At 41.4% G+C, this 13,437-nt stretch overlaps 1 protein-coding gene across 6 annotated transcripts in view; it reads left to right on the forward strand.

Moving 5' to 3' along the window:
* The window catches only part of lrch1 (leucine-rich repeats and calponin homology (CH) domain containing 1), an 80,196-nt gene that overhangs the window by 61,597 nt on the left and 5,162 nt on the right, over positions 1 to 13,437 (forward strand). For 2 of the 6 annotated variants that reach the window (XM_015061256.1, XM_015061258.1), the window contains 5 exons: positions 461 to 571; positions 7,062 to 7,171; positions 7,679 to 7,816; positions 7,906 to 7,983; positions 11,313 to 13,189. In XM_015061256.1, the coding sequence (XP_014916742.1) occupies positions 461 to 571; positions 7,062 to 7,171; positions 7,679 to 7,816; positions 7,906 to 7,983; positions 11,313 to 11,606 (731 nt within the window). In that variant the 3' untranslated portion in view covers positions 11,607 to 13,189. Of the gene's footprint in view, positions 1 to 460; positions 572 to 7,061; positions 7,172 to 7,678; positions 7,817 to 7,905; positions 7,984 to 11,312; positions 13,190 to 13,437 lie in introns of those variants that run through there. The other 4 variants (XM_015061257.1, XM_015061260.1, XM_015061259.1 and 1 more) reach the window with 3 other exon arrangements.

Below are 13,437 nucleotides of genomic sequence, written 5' to 3' on the forward strand. Positions count from 1 at the left end.
TTTTTTTTTTTTTTTGACAGTTTAGTTTGCTAGCTTACGTCAGTGTGCTGCTAACTGCTAAAAAAGCTAACATGATGCTAACAGCATGTCTGAGTGATGTGTATTGTGAAATGCCACTAATCTTTATTTTTGTTTTGTGCCCTTTGTGTTTTGTGTGTCATTTTTTTATTTTTATTCCTCCTTTTTATGCTCCTCCCGCATGTCTTTGGTGTTAAACTCCCCAAAAATCCCCGACTCTGACCTGCCTGAACCTCTGAATCAATAACTCTGTCATTGATTCTTAACTGATTTCCTCTTTGACCTTTCTTTCCCCCTGAACTTGGTGATTTATAATTTTTTTTTTTTTTTTCGGGTGTTTTTTGACGTGGAATGAACTTGCTGTGCTCGTCTTTGGCACCTCTCTCACTGCACACGGTCCTGCCATCACTTCCTGTTATCACTTCCCACTTCGTGGTTGTAGCCCCGCCCTCACTGCCGTGCTCACCCCCTCCTTCCTGTCTAGACCCCTCCCTCCTCTCACAGGCCTCACCCCTACATCGTAGACATGGCGACGGAGGCATGCTCAGCCCGGGTGAGACACTTTTTTTCTGTTTACTGGTCAGTTCACACACATCTGGACTGACGGGTCCAAAGTGCTCTTCTTCACTGAATTCAGATTTACACATGAATTTCCCCACTTTAGGACAACAAAGGTTATTTCTCTTCTATTCTAATAGCCGATATCTTGAGTAGTCAACTGTTATTACTGATGTAAAAACTTGCTTGATGTTCATCTTTCCATTCCCTAATTTCACTTTTTCAGTGAATATCTCAGTAGCTTTCATAGGCGATATGCCTGCAAAGTAAAATCTCTAAGTATTTGAAACAAAATCTGATTTACCAGGGTGGTAAATCCAGTATATGCTTTGTTCACTAGAGCGTTTGAGTACCATTAAGGCGTGGCGATATGGTTGAAATACGTATCATAATCTAAGCGTTTCATACCAATCGATATTAGTAATTATTGATTGTTTTTGTTGCTGCTGTTGTTTTAAATATCCAAAATACTTCCAGACTAGTGGCGTGACCGTTCATGTTTTATCCACAGTTTCCTCTTGAGCTGTTTTGCTCATTTTCTCCCCCCTGGTTTAAAAAAAAATATTTTTAAGCAGTTATGAGTCATGGTGGGAAAACATGAAACTGCTCCCTCTTACTCAGACGTACTGTGAACACGTCCGACGGACATCAGCAGGCCACATTCTGCAGACTGCTGAGATTTCATAGTCAAGCGTACCGATTGCCTACATTTCTCTACATTCCTTAATTCCCCACAGTCTGAATGGATATTAGCGAGTTTAATAATCTAGTCGGGTTCCAATTTAACACATTAAAATGTTTGAGCTGTATGTAGTTTTTCTTGCGTTTGGAGATGTACTTAAAAATGCTTCTTTGGCTAAATTCTGGATATTATGAGTCTGCAAAAGAACGAAACTGAAATGAATCCTGTGGATCTTCTGTTCTGTGGAACTGCATTCGATTTCTCCATGTTCTGTCCCCGTCCCACCCGACGGGCTGTTTCACATTAGACGCCTCGGTGCGTGTGTACGAAGCCGTCTCTGATCAAAGAGCAGCTTTGCCACATCTGCTTTCATCTCCAGCTGTTCATGTTCTGCGGTAGCTGCTGACTAGTGGAGACATGTGGTAATTGTTAGGCCTGCTCTCTGTGTGTGTGTGTGTGTGTGTGTGTGTGTGAGTGTGTGTGTGTTAGAAACTCGTGGTCACACACATGTTGAGCTGAGACTCGGCTCATTAAGTGATGACAGTGAGAGTTTGTTCAGATGACAGAGAAGAAGAAACACAGACCTCTGTTTTTATTGCTGTAATAAAATGTTTTTTTTATTTCTTGGTGGTAAATGAGGCTACAAGGTGAAGACATCTTGTTTATTTTACTTACTTATACTGTGTTGTATGTTTTATTTAATTAAATCAAAAGCAAACTGATATTTTAGTTTGACATGAAGTTATTCAAAGGGGTAAAACGTTGCTGTAAAAGTTGAGTATTTGCAGATTTTTCTTTAGGAACGATACCCTAGTAAACAGGAAATTTGCAGACTTTTTCGTTGAGCATGTCTAGAATATTTGAAGGAAAACACAGTTTGAAAGCTGAAGTGCCTCTTTAAGACGCCATTGGCTGGTATTTGCAAAGCAGCCAATCGAGGAGCAACCTTTAAATTTCCTTGCTGCTGATTGGTTGTACTCACAAGAGCGAAAATAAGGAAGACTGTAGACGTTAGCTTCTCCTGTAGCACCAACACTGTTTTTTCTCTACCATTATAATTTTCTGGTTATTATTAATTTGTATTTTATTCATTTAAAGATTTATTTTAAAATGTCATCCTTTTCTGTTTCTTGCCATCCAGTTAATTAGTTCTCGTATGATTTTTGTCACGTCGCCATTGAGACTTGCAGCAGTGTGCCTCTTTTATCTAATGCTTATGTCTTCTCCTGACTGATACCTTTGTTCAGTGGGATCCTTTGCAACCTCTCTGCAAACTATTTTATTACAACAAAGAATCCAAATCGGCTAAATCCAGCTAAAAACATCTGAACTTCATTTCAGCCTATTCAGATTTACTGTAAGTAAAGAATTTTTGCGAGTAGTTTCCTGCAGCTTTTGAAACGATTTTTCAGGGGTTCATTTTCTATACACCACAAAAAAACTTGCATTTTTTGATTGCATAATTTTACACAGATTTTCCTTAAGCTGTTTTATGGCGATCTGTGAGCTGAAAGCTTCGTTACACCTCAGGATACGATCCTCTGTTGGCTTTAGAAACTATTTTTAAACTGACAGAACAAGATTTCATGTTTACTCTTCGTTTAGTTTTGTTTTTTATTTCCAGTACATGTCAATGCAACAGAAGGAGCTGTTTGTTTTTTTTTTAAAGCCTAAAACATAGTAGTCACACACACACACACACACACACACACACACACACACACACTGAGACATTGCAGGCCATATTAGGAAACTGTGACACTCCTTTAATCTTGTGTGTGTGTGTGTGTGTGTGTAACATCTGCACCATGAATGAGTGTTGTGTTTGTGTGTGCCTGTCTATTTTTAGCTGCTATATTTGAAGTGTTGGATAATGGTCCCGGAAGGAGCATCCTACTTCCTCTGGAACGGGGTCCCAGTGTTTCAGATGGATCACAGCCGCCTTAGAGTGACTGCTTGTGTTGTCTGTCTTTGTGAGGGCCGGTCAGAAGCTACAAGGAAAGTCAGCTGATTTGGTTCAAGTCATGAAGGGGTGAGAAGCGTTTCTGCTTGTGTCCTGCTCGAATTACATTCAGGATCCACATTAAAAACCATCTAATACTCTCATCAGAGTTGATGGCACCTTTAAGTGGCTTGTGGATAAATATGCCAACTAGTGACTTGTTGGGGAAAAACCCCAGCCGGTGTGAGCGCTAACAGGTTAGCCACATGTTGCTCTGCTGGTCCTTAAAAGGCTGTAATATGTGGCAGCAACCCTGAGCTGTGGAGATGGTTGCTCACTCTTTGTTGCTGCTTCTCTCACAAACAGGCCTGAATCTATTCTGAAATGTTCACAGGCTAGTCGGACAATAGCATTTTCTAGCTGCAGATTATGAATTCTCATCATGTACTGTTTGATCCTCAGGGATAAGTTAACAGATGATTATTTAAAAGGGCAGTATTGTGCCATTTTATAGCACAATCAATTATTACCTTGTATTCTTATCAAAATGCAGTGTATATAAAATATGACTTAAAAGGAAATTTACGTCCTGACTTAACACCTTGAAATTGGGCCTCTGTCTCTTTAAGAAACTCCGCCTTCAGGAAGTCATCACAACATGGCTCCTCTATTAACCCTTTAACAACATTTATACCAGCGTTTCACTGTTAAGTAGCTCCTATAATGAGCTCAGCAGATGTGCAGTTCCACCAGGTGTTTGCTAATTGATGCTGGCTAGTCTGAAGGAGCTGAGTGGGATGGTCACAAGGCTCCCCCACTCATGAGGGAGGGCTGCTCTGAGGGGGGAACTGGAAGCTTGGAGGAGGAGCTGCACCCTCGAGGCCGGCACTAGGTCCACCCAGGCGTTTTGCACACCTGAATGGTTGCAATGGGAGGAATGTTAATTATTAACATAAATAACTGCTTATTAATAAAGTGGCTCTGAACCGTGTTGCGTTGCTCTCTCTCTCTGATCTGTTCAGTGTAGAACTAAACCTTTCTCTCGCTCAAGTGTTTTATAATGAGCAGCTTATCTGTGTGTGTGATACGATTATGACTAACGCTCCGTACTTGCCTCCCGCCTCTGGCAGAGTGACATCATCCCGCCATCATCGGCGCTCCTGACCTCATTAGTCCTGCATTTGGTCGTGCTAAACAGTTACTGGTCCATGTGACCGCTCTGCCATCGGATCTGCATCGAACAGACGGAAAGAGAAAGGGAGAAAGATCAGCAGAACCTGTGACCTTTAGCCCAGGTGGCGCTTTCTCCTACCAGACACACACACACACACACACACACACACACACTCTTCTCTTAATGCCGGTTGGGCTGCATTGTGCAGATCTTATCTGTCTGCTGATGTGTGAAGGCAGAGAACATGAAGGAAAGTTCAGACTTGCATCCGTTTGACCTGGAAGCACACACACCTTTCTCCAAGCGTTTTCTGTGTCTCCTGTCGTTCACAGCAAGCTTTTTAAAATTCACAGTGAAACATAAACCACAGTAATACACACATTTCAGCTGACGGGGGCTGAATGAAGGCAGGTCAGCAGATTCCCAGAATGCTGTGCAGCAGCAGTAGCAGCAGCACTGAGGGGAGAAGCAGCATGTAGCAACAAGAGAGAGCTGATGTCATCCACTCACAATGTTTTTTTTTAGTAACTATTGTTACACACACTATTGCAGAGTGTTTTTAACTCCAGTGGTTTTTACTGTAAGAGCTTATCTGGAGCCAATCAGAGAGTTTCCTGATGCTCTTCCTACTGAAAGCAGGATCAGAGGAAAGTGAAGTTTCATCTTGTTTTGGATGTAAAACCTCACTGGAACTTTTTTCCAAAAGTATGATTTTGTGTCCTGGACGTCCCATGATGCACTGCAAGGATACCAGGAGGTCATTTTATGCTCCCCACTCTGAGGATATGTTTTTAATCTCAAACTTTTTCCTTTTGCTTTAAAAACATTTCCAGTCAAAGACATGGTACTAGTTTGTTTATTTTATTTTTTAGATGATTTATTACATGTTAATAATGGGCGTTATTTAAAAACTCGGCTCCACATCCTGCATCCTCCTGCCCTGCAGTAAACCTGCAGCTCCCTCCTGTGGCCGTTCAGGGAACCTGCACGCATTTAGTCTTCCTTCAGTTTCAGCAGTGAAGCATCGTGATTTCAGCGTGTAGAAAATGGGACAGCGAGAAGGTGGATCGTTCCAAGTGTGTGTGGGTGTTTCATGTGTGTGTTTTGATTCAGCATCTGTGAAAAGGCCGAGTATGTTTCACGCTCTCATCCCGCCTACACTCAGCTCAGGAACGCTCCCGCCGTTCAAGTCCCCATTTATCCTTGTTAACCTGAATTCAGTCACAGTCTGGATCTTTGATCGTTTTAAGTCGTTGCATTGATCATATATTGGATTTTATTTATTTATTTTTAAGCAAGAATTTGGGGGGGAAAAATGTCGAAGAGCTCAGCTCAGTTAGAGGATTTATTTTTGTTTGTTTGTAGTAAATAAATATAAAAAAAACCGCCTTCAGTTAGGCTAAAACCAGCCGGCCTTTCTAATCAGGAAGCCATATTTGTGTTTGTTCTGTGACGAAAACGTGCAGCAGGTGATTCTGAGAAACATTCCCAGTCACATGACCACTCTGCTCTCAAAGTCCAAGCTGACGGCGCTCCAAGCTCCGACTGCATGGCTGCATGTGAATGCAATGCTTATATAAGCGCTCTGCATGCTTTATGACCGGCAGCCATCTTTAATTGTCAGTGGGACTTCTGGGAGGAAGTGAGATCATGTGTGTGAGAGAGACCACGTTGCTGTGGTGTGTGCATGCAGCCGCTCTGAAAGCGTCTCAGTGATGCAGGTCAAGATTAGGTTTATTTTTATTGAGTGTTTTAACGCCTCTCGTTGTTGAAAACATTTCGAAAGCTTCATATGAAATGAATCAACCTGAATGTGACTCAAACTGCTTGAAGGACGCTGATGAAGTTTACAGCATTTGAGTCGTTCATAGGATCCGACATGAAAAGCTTAGTTCAGGTGAATAATGAGGAAGTGACTCCACTCAGTGACGGGCAGCAGCTCAGAGCTTCAGGTCAGAATATTTGATGAACCAGCAGAGAAACATGGAGACTTGCTGTAATGATCTTCATCATTGTGCTTTAAAAAATTTCTGTCGTCTTCCGTTTCTTCTTTGTTTCTTTTCTTCCTTGTGTTTTTTATTTTATCCCTACTTGAATCCATTTTTCTTTATTTCCTTGTGTGCATCCTCCCTTCATTCTTTCTTTCATTGCATCATTTCTCTCTTTTCCATTTTATCCTTCTATCCTCTCTACTTTGCATCCTTCCTTTTGTCATTCCTCCCTTCATTACAGCTTTACTTATATTCTTTTCTTCCTTGTGTCCTTCCTCCCTTTCTTTTTTGTATCTCTCTTCTCTTCCCTTTTTCCATGTGTCCTTCCTTGTGTCTTCACTTGTGTTCAAGGATTCAATGATTTTTTTTATGGTCATACCAGCTTTGCTTGTCTGTGATACAAAATTCAGACTCCCAGGTCCATTCTTCCTTGTATCCTTTCTCGCTTTCTTTCTTCTTTCCTTGTTTCCTTGTGCCTTCCCTTCCTTCCTTCCTACTGCTCCTTCCCCCTGAGTCGTGGTTCTGCAATCTCTTCCAGTGTTCAGCAAACCGCAGCAGCTCATCCAACTCCACTTTTAGACCGCAGCATTAATCAACATGGATATTTCCATCTCAGCATTGTGTCCCTTTAGCCCAGCACCATGTGAGCAGCCTGTTTACTCTCTGTGTCCGCTGTCCTGCATGTTGTTGCTGCAGTGTTCCTGCGGAGCCACAAGAGCATGGAGTCCGTGGACCCCCAGTTCACCATGAGGAGGAAGATGGAGCAGCTGAGGGAGGAGCTGGAGCTCATGGAGCAGCTGAGAGACGTGAGACAACTCTAAGCTAACCTCAGTGGGACGAACCGCTGCATTCACATAGCAAAAGGACATGCAGAGGACAAAAGGCTACATTTGTTAGCCCACATGACAGGAGCGCCGTTTCTATTACAAACGTGTGCTAAACTTTGTCAATATTCCTGGTAATTTAAAAAAACAACACACACACACACACACACAACTTCCCAATTGAGGTGTTTCCTTTAAAGAATAATCTCAATTAAAACCACATGTGAATCAGTTTGTCATGTTTCCATCCTCTGAAGGTTGGCTGGAAATGGCCCCCAGGCTGCACTTTTGGCACCCCTGACTTGTTTGTGAAATTAGACTGACCTTAAAAAAAATAGTAGTGAAGCAGCTCTTGAATGTTATAAAACTGTTGCAAATATCTAGAAATGTAGGTCTGGAAAGGACTGAAACGTCGAAATAAGCAAACGTGTATGAACTTTGACCTTTCCCAGCTCTATCCTTCCAACCTGCCTCCTCCTTCCTCCTCAGATCATCGAGAGCCGACTGAAGGTCGTCCTCCCTGAAGACCTGGGCTCGTCTCTGATGGATGGCGTCGTCCTCTGCCACCTGGCCAATCACATTCGCCCGCGCTCCGTCGCCAGCATCCATGTCCCCTCGCCCGCCGTGGTACGTATTACACCGCGGGGGAGTTTAAATCTGTCGGCCGCCAACATACGGCGGCGTCTCACCCGGATTGTTGTCGCTTGTCGTTCCAGCCCAAGCTCAGCATGGCCAAGTGCCGGCGGAACGTGGAGAACTTCCTGGACGCCTGCAGGAAAATAGGCGTGCCGCAGGTAAGACGGGCTTTTCTGTGAAGAGGTTCTCTGTGAGCTGGGGACGGATTTCATGTTTCCATCCAAAACGTTGTGAAGGGAAGGTATGCTGCTTAGAGATGCACCGATCCCAGATTAATATCTGAAACATTTCTGGATCAAGTATTAAATTTTGTAGGTTTGTTGCGGTTTATTTTTCCATGTTTGACCAAAGCAGTCAACCTATTGCTTTTGTCAGTTTCAGTTTCTTGATTATTATTTATTTTAAATTGGCTTTTATACTCATAATTGCACAGACTGAACAAATTAAAGTTGGTTCTCTGTTTGACCAGGCTTCTGAAGCCAGTGGTGTGTTGAAGTATGCTGGACTGGTGCAGAGTTATCAAATACATTTGTAATCCAGTACATTTATGTCCATGCTTTTTAAAAAAAAGAAACTTTTTAAGTCAATTCAAAACCTCAGGTATTGGTATCAGAAATGAAAAAAGTGGATCGGTGCATCGCTAATTCTGTTAGTTTGGAGCAGGACATGAAAACATCCTCAGTTCAACAGACTAACTCCCTAAGACAACTTGTTTTATTGAGATATAAAATAAAACATAAAGGTGTCCTGCAAAAGAGATCTTGCTTGAAAGAAAAGTAACAGTTACATTTTCCATTTAAAATGCAACACATTTGATAGATTTATCATCCAAATGAGGAGTTTTGCAGGATACTGAACCAGAAGTGGGAGGAAGGCTGATGGTTCCTCGTATGTAAAAGCAGCATTTCCTCTCCTGCAATAAAAACTCACACGATTTGTGCAACAAAGCCGATGATTTTCTCCAGAATACATGTTTCTGTAACGATATAAAAACCTGGGAACCCACTCAGCCGTCTCTCAGCTCTGGTTCCTCCCCACCCTCTCCCATTTTCCTCCTCTTTGTCCCGATCGCTTCAAATCAAGTCATTTAACATCAACATGTGACGCTGACATCATCACCGCTGTCATCACTGCCTTCAGCTTCTAGCTTCCTCCATCTTGACGGGATTTGACCCAAACTGTAGTCAACCTGCTGACTGTGATATTTGGTTCGGCTTTACTGTCTCGGTGTAAATGTCTGTGTGTGTGTGGGTGTGATTACACTAGCTGCATTCCCATTGATGTTACAATTGTGCCAATCGGAATTATGAAAATAAACATGCATAATAGAAACACGCCACTTTTGAAAAAGTTTTTTTTTTTAATGGAAAGTTTTGGCGCTAGGCTAAGATGGGGTTTTTTCAGCTGTATCAAAATTAGCATATTTCACAAAAACTGCAATTTTTCCGCATCACACATTCATGTTCTCAACAACCAAATGTTACTACTGGCAGAAACGACAAAGAATACGACAGGAAGTGGTGGGAGGAAGATGTTTTTAGTGACATATCGCGTGAACAAACTTATTCATGTTTGATTTTGATTGCGTTTATTTAATGGAAACGCTGCATTTGCATTTTTTATTTTTCCCCATCATTAGTGGTAATATTGACAAAGATTTGTGCAAATGTGTAATGGAAATGCAGCTACTAACACAAACACACTTCCTGCAGTATGAAGGAATCCTATTCATACTCTCTGATGTGCAACAAGTCTTAAAGGAGTAGTTCGACATTTTTTGAGATGAACTTGAATCCAGCAGCTAGCAGTTAGCTTAGCTTGGTTTAAAGACAGGAAACGAAGATAGTTAAAGGGATAAACCGTCATTCCATGTGTTTTAATTCATAGACTAGGCTGACCACAACCTTAAAGAAACAGGTGCAATTTAATATTTAAAAATACTTTATTTACCCCAAAAGTGAAATTAAATGCTGAAACTCATATTGTCCGAGTGTCTTCAAAGATCATTGTGGATTATGAAGGATGTCCACCTGACTCTTCCGTCAGGTCAATTTCCTGACGGAAGAGATTAGACTTCACAGTGACATTTCCTGGTTGACATCATCAGTTGTTAGCTTGCTCTGCTAATCCAGCTCATTTGCTTTTGCCGCTTCTCTTTAAACCTCTGCCTGGCTGTATAGTTAGGCCAGGCAGAGAGATGTTGGAGTTGGGGATATGATCCTTGCCCGTTATGATTGACGGAAGCCATGGTGTGACTGTTTGGGGTCATAGGTCAGGTATTATTTGAGTTTTTGAGACGCTAATTAGCATGAATTTATTGACGATGCAGAGGGGAAAAGTTTGTGTTTCAGGTTTCCCCATGAAGAAACCTCATAGAGTGAGATCATTTTTACATTATTAATCACCACACGGTGCATCAAATCCTAATTCTTCCCATTGGTGGCAAAACAATTTTCATATTTTGTTCAAAATCTCCTGGAAGTATCGCATCGAGAAAAACTGTCCCGTTATTGAGATTTTTTTTTTTTTTTGTTCCTGCTTTCATATCGATGTGCTTATTTTATTGTCCTGTTTTTTTCTCTCTCTCTCTCTACTTAATGATTTTCTTCTGTTTGTCAGTATGTTCTACGTTTTTTCTGTAAAAAGAAAAAAAAACCCTCTGGTTGTGTCTTTTGCTGTGTGACCTCTGACCTCCGCCGCTGCTTGCTGACAGCTTGGAGCCTCTTTGCGGATGCTGCTGAATGCTTTTTACTGCCGACGCTTTACTGCGCTCCGTGCTCTGGCCTCCCATCAGCCGCCTCCCCCCCCCCTTACTGGGCTGCTTACTGGGAGCGAGAGGGCCAACCAGTCACCAGGATTACTTGAGCATCCTCTCAGTAAGCATCCCTGACGGTTGCCGTGGTAACCCCCTGCCTGCCTCTGCTCCCTGCCGGCTCAGACTTGTGACTTTTGACCTCTGCGTCCATTGGTTAATCTCCTGCCTTTTCTTTTTTTCTTTTTTTTACCTTTCGGCTGGATCACACCATCTTCCTGTCTTTCCCTCTTTATTTCTTGGCTTCTTTCTTTCCCTTTCTTTTTTCTTGTTCTCCTTTCTATTTCTTTCTTTCTCTCTCCTTTCTTTTGCTCTTTTTCTTTCTGTTTCACTTTCTTTCTTTCCTTTGTTTCGTTTTGGTTCTATTTGTTTGTGTGTGAACTCCTGTTTTCTTTCTGTCTTCATTTAACCTTTTGTCTGTTTCCCTTTTTATACTTTTTTTTTCTTCTGTCCATTTTTATATCTGCACTTCAACCCTCATCTCCTCATTTTCTTCCATCTTTACATCCAATTTTCTTTTCTTTTGTCTTTCACTCACTCACTTGCTTTGGTTTCTTCTACTGTTCATCCTGTCTTCATTCTGCCATTCCATTCCATCTTGTTTTTTTTCCCTTTCTTTCTTTTGTCTGACCCGCCTTCATTGCATTGCCTCTCTCTTCCTGTCGGGGGCGCCAGTCTTCCCTTTGTACGCCCTACGACATCACGCAGTGCCGTCTGCACCCGGTCCGCGCCACCGTTCTGGCCCTGGTCGCCTTGGACACGGCCCCTCCGGACAGGAAGCACGACAAGACAATCCCAGCCAGAAGCCCCGCCCCCTGCAGGGCCTCAGAGACTCGCTCATTGGTCTCCGTCACCACCCAAACCCCGCCTCCCGCTTGGCAGATCTGGGATGTGATTGGCTCCAGCTTGGTTCACGTCCTCTGCTTGGTTCTCTTGTTCATAGCCTACAGTTGGATCGAGCTGACGTAGCAACGAGCTCCGCCTTCCTCCTGGCCAGGCTCCTCCCCCGGCCCCATAGGCCCCGCCCTCTTTTTGTCACCACACAAATCCGAGCCGTGAGATCATTCCCTTTGTCTTCGATGCCTTGTTGTCACGCGTCTCAGAGTTAGAGTAGGTCTGTTAACCTTTTGAGGCAGCCGCTTTGATTGTGGCATTTGACTGGAATAAACAAAGCCATCCTTCAGCAGACATGAAGAACACGGAGCAGAATGAGCCACTTCCTCTACGCTTTTCTTTTCTCTTTGCAATAAACTGGATCAGAAGCAGAACAGGACCGACTGTTGCCATAGCGCCCATCTGAAACAGTGAACCCGCCACCAAATGCACTATATTGTGTTACAATAAGCAGATTGTTTTTGAATTTGTACGCTAGTGGACCTCGTTGGTCCGTGAACGTTTCATTCAATCGTTTTGCAATTGAGAATCAAAACTTGAAAAATAATTTTAAAAAACTTTTATTCTGTTATTCATTCTCGTGGGAAATTCAAAGGACTACAACATATCGATGTTGTTTGTACTTTTGCCTTTATCCTTACATCCTAAATTAAACATTTCTAAAACGTCCCCGATACTTCATTACATTTTAAATCCTGTTCCCCTGTGAAGCTCCGCCCTCCACCCCGCCCTGGTGCCAGAAGCGATCGCTGAATTGTAGAAGCGTTTGATTTTTGATTTGAGAATGACGTAAAAAATACAAAAATATCTATATATTGTATTTTTTGAATCTCATGTGAAAATGAATAATGAAAAGGTTTTTTTTTTTATTTTTTTTTTATTTTCGACTTAAAAAATATCTACTGTAAAATCCAGCGGCCGTCATGGAGCTCAGCCAGAGACAGCTGCATTTTTCTAACAGGGTCCGTTTGTTATTTTGGCTTTAGGATCAAAGTAGATCAGTGTAATATGGTGTTTATTAAAATCTGTTGATTTTTAAAAGTAAGCACAGTGCTGTGATCCCTGGACTTGGTAGTAGTTGGCAACTTTAGGCTTTCTTTTTTTTATTTTTTATTGACATTCACAACATTACAAACCAGTCAACTATATTTTGTTACCATGAATGTATTTCAGACATTTTTTGGTTTGGTTAAATCTAGTCAGGGTACAGAGTTGACATTAAGTCTTTGAAATATTACTTCATGCAAATTTATTTTAAGTGACTACATGTTTAATTATAAATTGAGGCAGAGTTTTGACCATCGCCCAGAAGTAGGTATGAGACTCTCACAGTATAAATAATCTTAATTAAAGTATTCTACTGTTTTACAGCATGGTGTTGTTTTTGTTTTTTGTTTTTCTTTTTAAGTTCACAATAAAAATGTTAATCATGATCTGAATAAAATAGTATAGTAAATCAGATATGTAAAACAAGAAGAAGGTTCAGATTTTACTTCCTGTTTACGTGTAACTATTTGCTGCTGGTTTGAAATGAGCCTTTTTCCTCAGAATATGAGTGAAGATGTTTTTTAAAAAGCACACAATCTGTGAAAGTAGACATGCAGTTTTGAAAAGTACAGAATTTGTATGAGTAATTTTCCCAGACTGGATAAAGTATAACAAACAAAAGAGAATATTGAGAATGAAACAGTGTTGGATTTTTTTATTCCTCCATTTGTGTTCTAAAGGTCGAATTTTTAACCTTGTGCAGTAATTACACTGGTTTTGACAGTGTAATTATTATATTACTATGAGAATAGTGGAAATAATAGTTTATAATAGGAGAATAGTTTCACAAGAATAAAGTCATTATGAAAATAGTCAAATAATACTAGAATAAAGTCAGTTTTTTGACAATAATCTTTTT

Source organism: Poecilia latipinna, unplaced genomic scaffold (assembly GCF_001443285.1).
Source record: "Poecilia latipinna isolate Pla-1442-1.1 unplaced genomic scaffold, P_latipinna-1.0 Scaffold1793, whole genome shotgun sequence".
In the NCBI taxonomy this organism is placed as follows: domain Eukaryota; kingdom Metazoa; phylum Chordata; class Actinopteri; order Cyprinodontiformes; family Poeciliidae; genus Poecilia; species Poecilia latipinna.